This window comes from Sciurus carolinensis, chromosome 4 (genome assembly GCF_902686445.1).
Source record: "Sciurus carolinensis chromosome 4, mSciCar1.2, whole genome shotgun sequence".
Classification (NCBI taxonomy): Eukaryota; Metazoa; Chordata; class Mammalia; order Rodentia; family Sciuridae; genus Sciurus; species Sciurus carolinensis.
In genome coordinates this window covers 88,872,210-88,890,729 of record NC_062216.1, presented here as the reverse complement: position 1 = coordinate 88,890,729, position 18,520 = coordinate 88,872,210, and the positions used below count along the sequence as shown (strand labels likewise).

Here is an 18,520-nt window from a genome sequence, read left to right as displayed (position 1 = left end):
GAATAGCTAAAGCAATCCTTGGCAGAAAGAGTGAAGCAGGGGGTATCGCAATACCAGATCTTCAACTCTACTACAAAGCAATAGTAACAAAAACGGCATGGTATTGGTACCAAAATAGAAAGGTGGATCAATGGTACAGAATAGAGGACACGGACACAAACCCAAAAAATACAATTTTCTTATACTAGACAAAGGGGCCAAAAATATGCAATGGAGAAAAGATAGCCTCTTCAACAAATGGTGCTGGGAGAATTGGAAATCCATATGCAACAGAATGAAACTAAACCCATATCTCTCACCATGCACGAAACTAAACTCAAAATGGATCAAGGATCTCGGAATCAGACCAGAGACCTTGCATCTTATAGAAGAAAAAGTAGGTCCAGAGCTTCAACATGTCGGCTTAGGACCAGACTTCCTCAACAGGACTCCCATAGCACAAGAAATAAAAGCAAGAATTAATAACTGGGATAGATTCAAACTAAAAAGCTTTCTCTCAGCAAAGGAAACTATCAGCAATGCAAAGAAAGAGCCTACAGAGTGGGAGAAAATCTTTGCCAATCATACTTCAGATAGAGCGCTAATCTCCAGAATCTATAAAGAACTCAAAAAACTCTACACCAAGAATGTAAATAATCCAACTGACAAATGGGCTAAGGAAATGAATAGACACTTCACAGAAGAAGATATACAAGCAATCAACAAACATATGGAAAAATGTTCAACATCTCTAGTAATAAGAGAAATGCAAATCAAAACCACCCTAAGATTCCATCTCACCCCAATTAGAATGGCAATTATCAAGAATACAAGCAACAACAGGTGTTGGCGAGGATGTGGGGAGAAAGGTACACTCATACATTGCTGGTGGGGCTGCAAATTAGTGCAGCCACTCTGGAAAGCAGTGTGGAGATTCCTTAGAAAACTTGGAATGGAAACACCATTTGACCCAGCTATCCCACTCCTTGGCCTATACCCAAAGGACTTAAAATCAGCATATTACAGAGATACAGCCACATCAATGTTCATAGCTGCTCAGTTCACAATAGCCAGATTGTGGAACCAACCTAGATGTCCTTCAATTGATGAATGGATAAAGAAAATGTGGTATATATATACAATGGAATATTACTCAGCCATAAAGAACGATAAAATTATGGCATTTGCAGGCAAATGGATGAAACTGGAGAATATCATGCTAAGTGAGATAAGCCAATCTCAAAAAACCAAAGGAAGAATGATATCGCTAATAAGTGGATGATGACACATAATGGGGGGTGGGAAGGGTTAGTGTTGGGGTTGGAGTTGGGTTTAGGGAGGGAGGCAGGAATGGAGGAAGGAAGGACTGTATAGATGGAGGGGAAGGGTGGGAGGGGAGGGGGGGAAGGGAAAAAATGGCAGAATGAATCAAACAACATTACCCTATGTAAATTTATGATTACGCAAATGGTATGCCTTTACGCCATGTACAAACAGAGAAACAACATGTATCCCATTTGTTTACAATAAAAAAAAAAGAAAAAAAAAAGAACTATAAAAAAAAAATCTGTGATGTTTTCAAACTTGTTTTTTGTCACTATTAAAAACTAGCATTATAGTATGTATTGTAGGGATATGAAGCAAAGCACGAGTTTTTTCTTTCTTTTTTTTTGGTAGGTGAACTGCAGAGGAAGATTGGCTTGAAAGTACTTGAAATGAGAGGAAATGCAGTTGTTGGGTACTTACAGTGTTTTGATCTGGAGGGCGAGTCTGGGTTAGTGGTACGAGCCATAGGAACAGCGTGTACTCTGGATAAATTAAGTAGCCCAGCAGCATTCCTTCCTGCATGTAATTCCCCATCTAAAGAAATGAAGGAGTAAGTATGAATTAATGCAATTGTTCTTAACGGAGATTTTTATTTCTTACCTCTACATTTTCATTTGCTTTACAACATTTTAGTAGCATTGTTCGATGTGTATTTTTTTTTTTTTCCTTCTATGATTTTCCTTAGCAGAGATAGGTCAAACTTCTGCTTAAACATATTTACATAATCCTAGTATTTTATTTATAATATAAAACATGAAGTAGTGTAAACTTTAACCATTCTACATCTTTAGACATTATATATGTAAAGTTTAAAATGAATATTCCTGCAACGTGTGGAATTTTTATTTTTAGGGAATATTTGAAACCCTGAATACTGTGGTACAATTATGTTTGTTATTGGCAACACAGTATAGAGAGGAGCAAGGATTGGCTTGTGCAGGAGTCTCAACTCAAGTGTCTACAGAGGCCAGGCAGTTTATTAAAATAAAATAATTGAATAGGAATACTGGGGTCTGTGTAAGGCCAAGGTTGGTAAATCTCCTTCCTTCTTTACCTCCCTTCTTCCTCCTCGACTCCTTACCTTCCCCTACATGTCCCTGTCCTCCCCACTGCTATTTTTTTTTTTTTTTAATATGGGGGGCGGGTACTATGTTGCCCAAGCTGACTTTGAACTCCTTTGCTTAAGCTATCCTCTTGCCTCAGCCTTCTGAGGAACTTGGATTACAGGTGCATTCCACTGTGCTTGGCTTGGCAAATTTTTCTTTCAAAGGCCAGATACAAAATAGTTCAGGCATTGACAATAGAGTCTCTGTCTTTATTTACCAAAATAATAAATAATAATAATAAATAATATTTAAAACCCATGAGTTTGCCTGTCCCCTATCTAAGAGGTTAGACTCATAAATTTTTTTTTTTCTAGAAACTATATGTGATAGTTCCTTTGGCAGGATTTAGTCTATGTGTCCTTGTTTGTGTCAAAGGCAGAGATTCCCAGCTTGGTGGTGTTACATATTGAACATTGCTAATTAAAAAATTGGAAATTCAAAGTACTCCAAAATTCAAAAGTTTTTGAGTGTTGGCACTCAAATATTTCAGATTTTGGATTTTGGATTTTCAGAATAGGCTGCTCATTGAGTAAAGTGTGTAAATATTCCAAAATCTGAAAAAAAATCTGAAACCTGAAATTGTTGTTTTGGATAAGTGATTTGAAACAGGATTTTTCTGTCATAATGATTAGGTTAGTAGATTCTATTGGGGAACAGAGATACTGACACAGCACGGAACAACTCTTAACTACAAAAACTTGTTCCATCCTAAATGCCAATAGTACTTTCATTGAGGAGCACTGCTTTAGAGATACTTCTAGATTGAGGATTGGTAAACCTTTTCAGTAAATCACCCCATAAGACATAAATAATTTTAGTTTTTGCTAATGCTACTGTATGACTCCACTGTTACCATAGCAGTCATAGACAATATGCAGACTAATTGGTGTGGCTGTAAAATTTTATTTACAAAACAGATGGCAGATGGATTTGGCTTGCAGGCTACAGTTTACTGACTCCTGTTCCAGATTGTCAGGGTGTCAAAATTCTGTAGTCAGAAAACCCAAATCATTTCCCAGTTCATCAGTATTTAAGGGAGGTTGAATGGAAAACAATCACAGTCTTTAAAAAAAAAAATTATGACCTTTTTTTAAAATGACATTTTATCTTAAGCATATTCTGTTTGTTTAACCTTGTCCTTTTTGCTGGCCTTTAGTCATTTGGATTAAATTTTATTCATAAAAGGAAACATAAAATTGCATAATACCTAATTTTATTTGGAAACACATTGACAAGTGAAATAATTTTAAAAAATAAACTGAAGAGTTTAGTTGCTAAAATGTTCTGGAAAAACATGGACTATCAGCTGCTATAGGTGGAGTTGGATGTCAGGTGTAACTTTTTGAGGGATTTAGAATTTCCCCTCTTCATTCCATAGCAAATTTAAGTGAAGACCTGATTATCTCCACTTGCTATTCTCTAATTTTACCTACCCTGCTCAAAGGGACCTGGAATATGTTTCACTTGCATTCAGGAAGAGATCCTTTAATGTAAACCTTCTGGGATTGTATAGATAGTCTCCTCTTTTAGTTTTGTCATAGCCATTTTCTTTAAATTGTCAAACATTCACATAATGAAGAATTTAAGTTGTTTTATTAGGATTTTCTGAACAGCATCTTACTATCTAGGGCATGTTATTTAGAAAAACCCTCTGTATTCAGGCAACTTTATTTCAGCCAGCCTTCATTGTCTTGACACAGCTTGAGTGCTATTTCTAAACTTATTTTATGACTTGGCTGATTATAATTATTCTAGTATTTAATTATAATATAACTTTGTTGGGTCTAGATAGGAATTTGATAAAAGGTAGTATAGATTTGATTTAGTGGATTAAATGGATTTCCTGAGTGGATTAGATAGTATAATATATGGATTGGACTAAATATTAGAAATACCCCAGGGTGTTATTGTGAGGCAGCCTTTCATGCAAAGAGACTGATAGAATCAGAACTCCAAGAATACATTATGGTATGCTTCAGTGCATTTGGATTTTAATTTGATGTCATGATTTGAACGTTTTTAATGTTCATTTTATTTTACATATATTAATGGTGTGTTCTACTTCATAAGTTTTTTTTTCCTTTTAGATGTTTAACATAATGCAAAATATAATTCCCTTTGATGTTTCCTTGCTGAACTCTTGGTAGTAAAAAGTGTTAAGTCTAATGTATCACTTTTCTGCCTAAAAATGCTTTCTAGGAGGCTTCAGCCATAATTTCTCCTGTGTACTTAGATTTTTTTCAGTCTAAGAATTGTCGAACTTTTTCACACTTTAGCAACAGAATACAAAATAAAAACAACATCACTCAGTTGTTTCTATAAAAATTGACTACCAATAAGATGTTTGATTTTCATCAGTTATACAAAACACATTTTTTAATTTATATTAACAACAAAAGTGGAAACACTATTCCCATGTAAATCAGTAATATTTTCAAAAGTTAGTCCATGAAAGCTGGGAAAGACTTTTGTGGCCAGTAAGTGACAGCTCATGTTTGATCCTTGACACATTGTGATTGGTGGGATTTTTTCCCTGGACAGTCAGTACAATGGTTAAGAAAAGGCCAGGAAAATTAGGGCTCTTGCCTATCTTTAATTTGACTTCTAAAAAATGGAGATATGATAGTTTATTCATATACGGTTCTTTCCCACATTGTACAAAAATAAAGACATTGTATAGTGAAATAGTTGCTAATATGAAGTCCAGGATTCTTTTTTATGTAATGTACCTATTTACTTCATTCAGTATAACTTTTTTAGCCAAATTTCTTCTTGAGAACTTTAAATGTTTTATATGAATGTACATTTGTTTAGCTAATCTAAATTTATTTCTCCATGCACATAGATGTGTTCTGTTAGAGGATATAAGTTGGTATCTTACAAAATTTCAATTCAGAATGCAGTTTATATAATATATTCAGTATGAGAACTAGAGAACATTATCTACATTGCTTTATTAGTGTGCTTTTAAAAGCAGTGTCCCTTTGCTTTGTTATGTTTTCAGTGTAGCCTGGTTATAAGCTATATATTTTGGTATGTTGAAATACTAGAATGTGTATATTTATTTATAACCATTCAGTTTACCCATTTCTCTTTATGTGTCAGTTTTCACATTCTTAAATATCCCTTTCTTCAGGTTCTAGACAGAAACAGTTGAAACTTTTAAAAAAGTTAAACTTTTTTCATAGAAAAATCTAATTATATTTGTGGTATATATATCAGTTTCAAAGGTAATATGGGAACTTTATACTTCTCACTTTTATGGGTGTTTCTTCCCATAAATATTGCGTAGTAAGTTCCATTTTGATGAAATTAATATATTGAAGCAACTTGAAATCCAAATCTTAATATTTTTTCTTATTTAATCTCATTGGCTGTTCAGCTTGTTATTTTTCTTATTCACAATCCTAATTTATTAATCCAATCCTTTAAAATTATAACCGTATCCTAACAACTTAATATTTAGATGTTCTTTTTGAATTTCAACTTATTTTATCTTTTTGCATGCAAGGGATTTAAAAATAAGTTCTCTCCCTGAACTAAAGCTCCTTCAGAATTATTTTAACATAACTTTGCAATCTGTTGTATGTATTGTTTTCTTTTCTTCCACTTTGACCACAAATTCCCTCAGGTCTCCGCTGGTCCATCCTCCAAGCCATGGATGCCGCTCGACTCACAACAGCCCAATTCACACTGCTACTGGCTCACGACTTACTCAGAACTTCTCTGTGTCTGTTCCCACTCTCATCTATACTGGTACGAGACTGCTCACACTCCAGAGCTGGGGAGAGGCAGGCCACGGGCAGAGTGGCTGCAGAGGCAGGCAGGCAGGTAGCGTAGGCAGGTACCACAAGTCTTTGCTTCCTCATTTTCTTACTTGAAGTCCAGCTGCAGTGAAGAACTTCTGTATTTAGTTGCCACAGAGGCTCACACTATATGGAAGTGAAAGTGTTCTTCCAGCTTCCAAAGTCTCTTCCACAGATCCTCTCAGAACCTTATCTTGTGTAAATGTACTGTGAATTTTGGGAGGCTCTCTCAAAATGTGTTTTGTGGTTATTTCTGTGTTTTTTGGAAATGAAATTGTTGATAAGATTCTAAATGAAATAGATACCAAACCTTCCAATTTGCTTGTTTTCTTTATGTACAAAACCTCTTACATTAGGGTCTGTTTCATTCTGTGGAAGAGAGCTATTGGAAAACAGGTAAGCAACTATTCTGCATTAAATGCAATGTTTCTGTGTAGCTATATTAATTTTCCTCTTTGATGTGTTTTTAGCTGTGGCACTCTTGATGCTATAGGATAAGGAAACATTTTTTTTCTTTTGAAGATATCTGTGTGTGTGCAAATATGAAAACAATTATGGATATTTCCACACACCATTTGTAGCCATCATTTTTTCTTTTGTAACTTAAAAATTATTTTAAAATATTTTGTCATTCTTTTAATTTGTCCTTTTAATATGTTTTCGTCCCTTAGTCTGTCATTTCATGCTTTTTTGCTTTGTCACTTGGCTTATTAACTGTTTCAATGCAGATAATATTTATCTGAAGAGTGATGAATGGTTAAACAGCAATTGGTTATCTTTGGCCTCATTCCCAGCTCCACATTTAAGAAATGACTGCTGGCCCTGCCCCAATACTTTCCTGGTGTTTGGATCATGCTGCCAACCGTCAAGCCCTTTGGCACATGATTACTTAATTTTTTCCACCTTCTTCTGGCAGGATTCCCTTCAATGAAGATCCCAATCCCAATACTCACTCATCAGGACCCTCAACCCCTCTGAAAAACCAAACTTATTCCTTTTCACCTTCCAAGTCCTACAGTCGACAGTCCTCTTCTTCTGACACAGATTTGAGTTTGACACCCAAAACTGGTAAGGCGCTTCCACCCACCTTTGTTTTTTCTTTTTTAAAAATTTGTTTCTGTTTCTTACTAGCTTTCCATCCAAATCTTTCCTCCTGTTTTTGGCATTTAAGTTAAAAAAATAATGTGATTTGATTATTTTCAGTTAATACGATTAAAATGTCAAGTTTTTTTTTTTTTAGATCAGAAATTATCTTGTTGAAAGATCAACATTTTGTTAATTTAATCTTAGTGTAGCTATCAAGTCTGAAATTTATTTTTATGTATAGACATTTTTCATTTCATGCTCAGGAGGAATTACATCTTAAAGCATTTGAATAGAAAGCAACACTGTTGGCTTGCCATCAAACTCATTGAAGTATTAACATTTTTAAATTAATTGTTTTTGCCTCTCTGAATTTAATTCTGAGATTTTATCATGCAAAATAATTTTCAGAACTGAAATGATTATATTGGAGTACATATCTATTCATATGTTTATTAACTGTTATTTAAAATGTTTGGGTTTGCTAGTCTTACTATCTAGGTTAGAAAATGTCATTTTTAGTTAAACTTGAGTATTTCTCAATTTATTAAACTTATAACTTTTCCCTCTCCTATTTGTATTTTATGAGTAGTCTCTGTGGGTTTTTGTGCATGTTTTATGATAAAAAGTTAATATAGGTTAAATTAGTATTTTACTCCCTAAAATAGAATTAGCTTATTTAAAGCATTAAGTTATTATTATTTCTAAGGAAATTTAAAAATAAGTTAAAACATTTAACAGTTTATAATTTATAATTTTTGTAAATAGTATGTTTGTCTGGCAATTTTCCCTCAGTTTGATTAAAGCATAGTTCTTATTTGCTTTACTTTAAACTTAGATCATCTTTAATAGCCTTACTTTTGTGTTAGAAAAGATATTTATAAAATGATCCCAGATTTTGTGAAAACCATGAAAGAAATCTAATTTCAAACCAGTACTACTTATAGAGAAAGGGCATTTTTTTAAAAAAAGCTCAGATTTAATTTCTATTTTTTATAAATGTCATAAAAGCATAAAGAAGATAATTATAGACTTACATCTTTTGATATTAACTATGTTTTTACATATACATTCAGCTCTTCATTATTCTGAGTCCTGCCTCCGGATAGATCAAGCAACTATAGATTGAAATATTTGCAAAAATATTTGCAAAAATAATCGCACATATGCTAAACATGTATAGATTTTAAAAATTGTCATTTTTCTCTAATATTGCATAACAGCTATTTACATAACATTGTGTTACATTAGGTATTATAAAGTAATCCATAGATGATTTAAAATACGTAGGAGGATGTGCACAGTCTATATGCAAATATGAGTGCATTTTATATAAGTGCATTTTATGTAAGCATTTGTGGGTTTTGGTATTGGGAGTGGTTGTGGTGGTGCTTATCCCGTAGTAAGTCTGTTGCAGAACTAAGATCACTGAATGTAATTATGAACAACATCTAAAAATAATATAGTATTTGATTGTAATGGATGCTTTGGAATGTGGCATTTTAACTGTATCTATGCCATAAAACCTGAATCTTTCAAATTATAGTAAAAAAATATTTTAAAGAATAAGAGAGTTTGGCCTTTATATTCATGACAATCAGAATAAGAAAGACTTAGGATAGTAGTTGAAGAATAATTTTGAGGCTTTTGTTAACTAACTTTGGATAATACTCTTATCTATTATTTTCTTTTGCCCATACCACCGATAAAGTTTTGAGAGTATTTCCTTGACCTTTTGTTTCTAAAGTCTAAGCCTACTAAAGCAGATTGTTAAGTAATAATCAGTTGAACCACTCTTGTCTTCCCTTAGCTTTCTAATAGGCAATCAATTGTATTAGCAATGAAAACCTTTTTTGTATTATTAGTACTTAAAAATTTATTTGCAGGGCTGAGGTTATGGCTCAGTGGTAGAGCACTTGCCTAGCATGTGTGAGGTACGGGTTCTATCCTTGGCACCACATTAATAAACATATAAATAAACAAACAAACAAATAAATATATTGTGTCCATCTACAACTAAAAAAAATTAAGAAAAATTTATTTACAAATGAAGTATCAATTCTCATGTTATCTGCCTGTAAGCTGGCTCTAAATACATTTTGTTTGCCCATAAATATTCACTACTTCAATAGCTTATTTGTAAAATATTAGCAGTTTTTAGTCTCTTGGCCTTAGCATGAGTCCTTACATATCTTTGAATAGTCCTGAGGAGCATTCCTATTTCTCATAGAGATATAATTTGGCAAAATTAAAATTGTTTTAAAATTCCTATAACTATAATTTGTCATATTTGTCATGTTTCTCTTCCTTCTAATTTATCTATATGTAAAATCAGTTTCCTGAGAAATATTGGAATGAGATGAGCTGATTATAATTGAATTATCATTACTTAACTGGGAAGCCGAAAGTAGAATAAAAGTAATAAAACTTATGGAGAAAATTGTTTTTTCTGTTTATAATTAATGCTCTTGCCTGTTTTTCTGGTAGGTCTCCTCTTTTTAAACTTATTTCTGTAGATTCTAACTTGACATTTTACAAGAGTTTATTTTGATTTTTTCCCAAGTACTCAACTAATTGGAGTGAGATTTTCAAATGCTAGTGTTAGAATACTGATTTGACACCTGACTTGAATGAAATTATTTCTTTTTTAGTTAAGCAGCTAGCTATGTATAGTTTTTGTGTTCTAGAGGTTATTTGACCCTGATAATGCTCAAATCTCCATACTTCACGGAGTTCTGTGATCCGATTAAAGTGTTACAATTTTTAGAGAATAAAGAAAAGTATTATATCTCAAAGCTGGACAGAAAGAAGTTAGTATTTATTTTAGATTAATAATGACAGTTGTCTACCTAATGTAGTACCATTTGATTTTTTTTTTAAGTGGGTATTCAATTCAGATATCCACATTGCTATCTTTTAACCAGTAACATTTAAAGATACTGTACTTTCATTTAAATAAATGTTTATATTTGAGGCAACAAGTTTCTGGCTTTAACACTTCGAAAATGTGGTAAATTTTAACCCTTCAAATTAATAAGCAAGAAAAGGGTAGGTAATTTAAGTATTTTAAAGAAGTCAGTTAAAAGTGATTAAAATGGCATTAATTCCTCAGTCATTTAAAAAATTTTAAGAATGTAGAGTTTTGAAAGGTTTTCATTAAAGTTTTAGTTTATACCTTTATTTGCATTGTTTTGGGTAGACTTCTTGCTAGTGACTTCGTATGCTTAGTGTAACTTGTCTATACATTTTAAAGTTCATTTTTACTGTTATGTTTGCTGCTTCATCATTGCTTTCCTTATCCTGCGTTTCCTGATCATCTTCTGAATCTGCATCTTTTCTCTGCTACTTTCCTCCACAGCACCTTACCCACAGGGACCTAGGATTTACCTGTGTCCCAGCTCCCCCTCTCTCTCTTGTGGTTCCCTCCATCTTAAAAAGTCCTGTCTCCTCCTCTCGGAATCTAGCCTTACCCCTCATCATTCTAGCCTTGTCAGCCCTGTTCTGAGGAAAAGTGTTTCTTTCAGTGAAGAGCTGTTCCTGGCTGCTTCTGGTAGGATCACATTATGTCAGCTTTTTAATCCCTTTACTTTGAATTATTTTTGAAAAAGATTAATTATTTCATACTATAACGAATGACTGCATATTTTATAGGATGTGTTTCTATTAATTTTTTTACTGATAGAGTTAAACAATTAGAATTATCGTAAGGATATAATTGAGCATTACTTGATGGATAGTTATGAATATTTGGTAAATTATTTTATATATAAAAAAAGCTTATGTCTAAGGACATAGATCTGGCTACTTACAGTAATTATTTAGGTTCTTATTACTAGCATTTCTGTTTTAGATGATTTACTTTCTTCCCTACATACCAGTTCTGTTCACATTGGACCTGTATCATCTCATTGCTAAACCATATGATTACATTAGTAAATTATTCTGTTTGAATCAGTTTAAGTCTCATTTTGGTGATATTATATTCTTTATCCATTTTTTCTGACCATTGCATTAATCAAATTCTATATTTTTGATGTTTTCCTTTTCACTACAAATTTACATTTTATTTTATGGCTTTTAATATGCTTCATAAAAAGATCTTAGTTTTATTTCTGTTTAGCATTGTATAGTCTCTTAAAAATGTTTAGGTTACTTTAAGAAAATTGAATTTCCTTTTTATTTTTAAAGAACAGAATGGGACTATGCACATGCTAACCTTTGTTTCCTTATCCAAGAACAGCTAAAAATGTAAAATTAAATTAATTCCTTTTAAGTTTTGTAGTAAATTTGAAGGTATGCATTTTTAAAAGTGTGGGATGAATTCCAATCTGTAGAATACTGGCTTCTCATCCATCCCCTGTTTTCATGGATCATAGTTTGTCCAGTGGTTCTATCAAGACAATAAAATAAAATAGGGAAAGAAATTTAAAATTAAGCTTTAAAAATACATATATGAGCTTGGGAAATATAATTCTTACATCCATAACTATGTACTACATTTGTAATGTGTCTATTACATTTCTGTGATTTTAGTTTTTTTCAAAAAATTTCTTTTGGTTTTTGGACTGAATGTTGAACGCATATCAAAATAATACTGTTTCATATGATGTTATGTTTAGAAATTGGAAGTTATCAGAAAATAAATTTCTAAATTTCAAAATTACTTAAATTTCATGCTCTTTAGAGAATTTTGGGATATTTTAAGTGATCACAGTAAATGTTTTTCTTCTCTGTTTACTCTTAGTCAAACATTAATATTTCTCAGTTTTTTAGTGTTCTTAAATTGTTAGCATAATAATAGTTACCATTTTGATGATTTTTATTAGAAGATTCAACCTTAAAACATGGTATATTATATAAAGATTCATTACTTTAACATAATTTCTTTCATAATTCCTAAAACAGATTGAGTCTAAAACTAACCATAATCAAACTTTGACTTGCTTCCAAAGAAATTTTGCTAGTCTGTTAGAGTAAAACATATGCTTTAGTTACCATCTCAAATACTTTAAATGTTTGGATCATTTTGTATTTTGACTCATGATATTTATGAATTTGAATTCAATTAAATTTGCTTCTATAGTTGGATTTTTTGGTTGTTATTTATGTGCTAATGTTCTGTAGGAATGGGAAGTGGTAGTGCTGGAAAAGAAGGGGGGCCATTTAAAGCTCTTTTAAGACAACAGACACAGTCAGCACTGGAGCAGAGGGTAAGATTTATCAGATATTCTTTTTCTTACATCGTTAATGTGAACTTATGATCTTATGCTTCTGTGTACCTTCACAAACTGTTTTTGTCATATCTGAAAATATTATAGTTTTGAAATCCAAAATGAACTTAGGTATCAGAGTAACTTGTTTCAAATATTTACTTTTGACTTGGAATAATTCTGTCACTATTTTGTTTTGTCCTCTACTTATTAGAAAAATTTTTTAGAAATATCCATTGAATACTGAAGTCATTTGTAATTTTTACTACAAAGTTGTAAAGAAATAACTAACATTTTTGTAGAAAGAATATATCAGTAGCATTTTATTAAAAACAATTCTTTAGTAATCAATATTTTTATTTGCCAAGATTATTTTTTATCATTAGTCAATCTCTTAGAGATAAGAAGTGTACATATTCTATGTAATTTTACAGATTAATATAGTGTGGTTCATTAATAAAATATATCTATTTTGATTGTTATGTTTAATGCTTAGTTGCATTGGTTGAGTGGGAAAATGAGTAGTTATAGTTTTTGGATGATTTTTCTCTCTCTCTTTTTTATAAACTTCATTGCTAAGGGAGGATCGCCTCATAGGTTCTGTAGAAGGCGGGTATGTTTTCAAACACGTGTGAGAGCATATTTCTTGTATTAGAAGCTTTTCCAGTTTTAATCTCAGTCATTTAAGTTTTGTTTAAGCTTTTAACAAATGTTGCCAGCTTTTTTCTTTTCCATAATGCAGTTTTTTTTTTAATTTAATAGTTCCATGAGGCTCATGTTCTTTTTTCTACTAATACAGTGCATGATTTTATGTGTTTTGTCATTTATTTTGACACAATTTATAGCTTTCATTATGTTTGATTTGGAAGCTATAAACATTTATAGAATTTTTTTTATTATATTTTATGCCAGCACTTGGGAGAAAAATAGGTGAAGCATAGTGAATACCTGTGAAAGGATGCATTTTATAAAACTAAATGTTTCTTTTCTGCAGTTTGACTGTTGAGAAGAGTGATTTTCAGATTCTCTTAGTATAAATAAGAGAGTTTATTTTCCTAGGCTATTTGTCCTTATGCTGAAGGTACCACATATGCACAGTTTACCTTTTAGGCGAGACTGGAAAGGGCAGAGCTGAATTGAGCAGACCAATATGATGAACTGTACCCTTTGCTTGCTTTATACCCTGATGAGTAGCACTTACCTTTTAGCCACTCTTACATCTTAGAGGCATACCACTTGCTACCACCAAAACGTTCACTCAAACATATAAATCATTAAAACCAAATACAGCAAAAGACTTAGGAGAAACAGGTTATTTTTTAGGCCAGAATATTCTTATCTCTGTCCCTTCCTGTTTTTGTGTTCTCTACAGAGTCCTTTGTACTAGGTTTATGATTTCTTGTAATCAAATTACCATTCTACATCAACAGAAATCTTAGGTTGCCTTAAGTTTGGGTGCAGTAGAATTTTGTGTATATTATTATACCTTGTCTGTTTTAAGAACCTTTAAAACTGTTTCACTTTAAGGAAAAAAATTAGTGAAAATCACTTTGGATTTAGTTAGGATGAGATCTCTTTTTAAATGTGCTTTTAAGTATTAGAGTCTTGGGCACGTTAACACATTGGGCGTACATTACTGAACAGTCCTCATGGAATTAAAAGCAAACGTGCTGAGAACTCAAGTTTTCATTTATACTTTGTAAAACCTGGGTGTGTATCTGTTGTGGCAGTACATCTGTATCACTTGTCATGCAGTAGTCACTCCTTAAGTTTACAAGACTACTTCTCTGCCCTATGTGAATAATAAATAGCAAAAACTTTGTGGTCTTTGACTTTGTCTTTCACCTGTGCTGCCATAGTGTGACTTTTGGTTTTTGCAGTTTGGGAATCAAACCCAGAGCTTCACACACATAGTATGACTTCGGTTTTGGAAAAAATGTACGGAAGTATGAAGAATTCTTCCCATGTGTTTAGATATGCCTTAATTGTGCCATCTTGAACATTAGATTATGTCATGACATGAGCTACTTGCATCATTTTGAATATTTTAAAAAAATACTCATTTCTCTTCTTTGCTAAATCGCCCTTAATAAATTATATTTCAAGATATCTTAATTACCCAATCTCGTTTAATGGGTTAAGTTAGCTTCTCTCAAAAATAAAAGTATCGGGGCTGGGGTTGTGGTTCAGTGGTAGAACACTTGCCTTGAATGTGTGAGACACTGAGTTTGATTTTCAGCACTGCAAATAAATAAATGAATAAAATAAAGGTACATCAACAACAACCAAAAAAAAGTATTGTTTTTTTTCTCATACAAACATTAAAAGATCTGGGCAATAGATGCCAAATTTTTGGGAGATGAGGAATAAAAGTAAAGGTTTACTTATATTTAAGTTCAGGAAGAAAAAAAAAAAAAAAGAAACAAGTTACTATTTAGATTCCGGGGTATACATTTTTCTTCAGTAAAAAAAACCGAGTTAACTTAGTTTAACTTAGTATTTCCCAAATATATTTTACTATGGAATCTTCCTTTTAAAGTACCTGTTCTTGAGGAATATATTTTGAGAAACATTGATAATAAAACACACTCTTCTGGTGATTTATAATCTTTTAAGAAGTTTAAATTGTACAATGGAATCATTGTAGGAGTCTAGCATAGAGTTTTATATCTAGAAAGTTCTATTGGTAAAAAAGTATTTGATTTAAAAAACTATTTGAATATCTTCTTGAAAAATTCCATTTAGGTCTTTTAAAAGTAATCATACTATGTTTTATTGATATTAGGTTTTATTGATTTTTCATCTAGCCTGTCTTTAATCATACACTGTTAATATTTTTATACTTCATACATGTGGCTTATGCCAGAGCATCAAGAAATAAAGTCCATGGTCCATGCTGGGACCACAGGGAAAGATCCTTTAAATATAAGTCTTCTGGGCTGGGGATATAGCTCAGTTGGTAGAGTGCTTGTGTTACATGCACAAGGCCCTGGATTCAATCCCCAACACCACAAAAAATAAATAAATAAATAAAAAGTACACACACACACACACACACACACACATAAAGACTTCTGGAGAAAATAATCTTCTACGGTTGCTAAAATTCACATTAGGCTTTGAAAGCAAGGTGTATTTGAACTCATCTTAAGGAAATTGTCCTTTCAGTGGAAGAAAAAAAATCTATAAATCTGTTGAGTATAATGAACAAACTATAGATTCAAATCAAGTCTTTAACTCAGTGTTTTAACCAGAAATAACAGGGGATTCAGATGATGAGGTTTGTTGTTCAGAAACAGACTAGCAATAAAAGGCTCTCATGACCTCAGTTTTTCATCAGAAACCTGGAAACAATAGGCCCTCCCTCTCAGGGCATGGGAGAGATTATAAAGAATAGTTTTGACATCTTTTCAACAGAGTGTGTGCAAGTGTGCGACAGCAGTCTCTGTCAATGGTAGTGAAGAGTACTGCGGTAACTCTTCTAATTAGAGAATAGTCTGAAGATGGACTTTTGATTAAATAACAGTGACATTTTTGCTTACTGTAGGTTAAGTTATGTGTTTTAAAGTGAATTGGTCTGCTGCCTGAGTGAACCAGGGCCATGTATCACAGAGCTTAACTTGGCAGTGAGCTTTTACCTTTTGGGAGGGTAGCCACTGCCGATTAACTTCTGCTTCTAGTATGTTGCTTTCCCTCTCATTCCTTTATTTAATCTTCTGAGATCTGGGGAGAAGAGTAAAAATCCTGAATAGAGAAATCATTTAGGGTTCATATTTGGTACTTACTTAAAATCTTGTAGACATATGTTTTCCAATGTGTGTAAATTCTCTAATTTACCTTTTTAGCTTAAGAAGAAATTAGTTTTCCATTTAGTTTCAAAAAAATTATTTCAGTGTCTGTCATCTAGATATGTAAAAGACTTAAATATAAAGATTAATTGTAAAGTACTTTTTACCCTTTGGGACCATCACATGCCTCAGGTATTTTGAGAAAATTAAAATTAAGTGTTCCTATATTTGGAAGAAAATAAAGGACAAACCTAAAGACCCAAGTTATTAGGGAAAATACTAACATTTTTAGTAACATAAGCTCACCTTACATTAGTCATTTAAAGATTACCTTAAAAAAGTTAATGATAATAATGTATTCTAATTAAATATTCATAATATATTCAAGTGATATATTCCCCCTCCATCCTCTTCCCTTCTTTCCCTCTGTCATTTGGGTCAAACCTAAGCAATTCCGTAACCTAGTTTTTTACCCTTTTCTTATGTAATGTTGGCTTTTCTTGCTCTTGTTGTACTAAAGATTTCCTCTAAATTCTGACCAACCTTATTTTAAATATATATATACACACACACATGTGTTGTTTTACACTTTACTTTCATGGATTATTGAGGTGTGCAGACTTTTTGCTTTTATGTTAAATGATTCCAAGTTGCTATGTTTTGTGAATTATGCTTTTGTGAGTTTGTATTCTCCATGCTTTAAGCAGCCAGTCAGAAACTTGCTGCTTTTATATGTGCCTGCTCTAGCAGTATCTTGTATATTTTTTGTCTCATCTTTTATTTATTTTTTTAAATTTAATCTGCCATGGTCTAGAAAATAATATAAATTTTAGAAGTATACATTCCTAACATATATTTATAACTACATAACTACTATGTATCACAGATAGTAAATAGTCTGTGGTGATCTCTTATGAATAAAATGCAGCCCTAATAGTTCTTTTAACTGTTAGGAGCCCTGTTTTGCTTGTTTCCATATAAATAATGTGAAGGGCCTGTATGTTTGGGCAGCCAACCATAGGACCTCTCCTTTCTTCCTGGGTACAGTTTCTTTTCTTTCTTTGATACTGGTAATTGAACCCAGTGGCTCTTATCACTGAGCTACGTCCCCAGTCCTTTTTATTTTTTTGTTTTGAGATAGGATCTCATTAAACAGCTGAGGGTCTCACTAAGTTGCCTGAATGGCCCTCTAGCTTGTGATCCTGTCTCAACCTCCCAAGTTGCTGGTATTACAGGCATGTACACTGCATCCGGCTCTGGGTGCAATGTCAATAAATGTCCTTTCAATTAATGAACTCTCTTTTGGGTTCTTCTCCTTGTCTCCCATGTTGAGAGGTTTTCTGTCTTTAAGAGAGAAGGGGAGAATAAAGTTTGGAAAACCTTGTAGAATTATATTGCCTACTTAACTTTTACTACATATTCCCCATACCCCTGCTTCCTACCCCACACCCCCACTTTGTGGTGCTCAGAATCAAACCCAGGACCTCATACATTGCAGGCAAGTGTTCTACCACTGAGCCACAGGTGCCAGTTGTCCCCTTTTCTTAATACACATTTAAGTACCTTGCACTTCTTCCTGGTGCTGATAGAGTGAGGACAGTAAATATTTCTACACTGTGATTCTCTAACCCACCTTAACTTGGAATTTACATTTTTTTCTTTCTCCTTCCTCAATCCACATTGCTCATCTTCTCACTCCCCGTCCCTTTGTCCCACTTTCTTGGGGTCCTTGCCCCAAGCCTTTGGAATCCTATCAGTAACTTCTATGAGTGTGCAAGACAGGGCATCTATTGCCAATAAATAGATATAGAATAGAGGGGTTGGCCTATCCCCTCATCTTATTGTAAAATTGTACCAGAGTAGGTTTCCAAATGTCTGAAACTTTGAACTCTTTAAAACATTTTTTCCATAATGAGTTGATAAAAAGGGTCTTTGGAATCTGCATTTTATATGTGGAACAATTTTAATTACAAAGTATTTGTAATGTATAATGGGTAGCTTTTCATTTCAAGGTATAGAATGCATTGCCTTTTGAACAAGCTGTTTAGGTAAGCAAATTTTTTATACTTCACACAAGGACAGTTGTATTTTTTTCCCTTCTTTCTACTAGGAATTTCCATTTTTTACCTTGACTGCATTTCCTCCTGGATTCCTTGTGCATGTTGGCGGTGTTGTTAGTGCACGTTCTGTGAAGCTTTTGGATCGTATCCACAATCCTGGTA

At 32.8% G+C, this 18,520-nt stretch overlaps 1 protein-coding gene across 1 annotated transcript in view; it reads left to right on the top strand.

Moving 5' to 3' along the window:
* Window positions 1–18,520, top strand: part of C2cd5 (C2 calcium dependent domain containing 5) — a 91,694-nt gene that overhangs the window by 21,390 nt on the left and 51,784 nt on the right. The window contains 5 exon segments of the mRNA XM_047548727.1: window positions 1,657–1,855; window positions 7,134–7,285; window positions 10,659–10,850; window positions 12,425–12,510; window positions 18,409–18,517. Coding sequence (XP_047404683.1) covers window positions 1,657–1,855; window positions 7,134–7,285; window positions 10,659–10,850; window positions 12,425–12,510; window positions 18,409–18,517 — 738 coding nt within the window.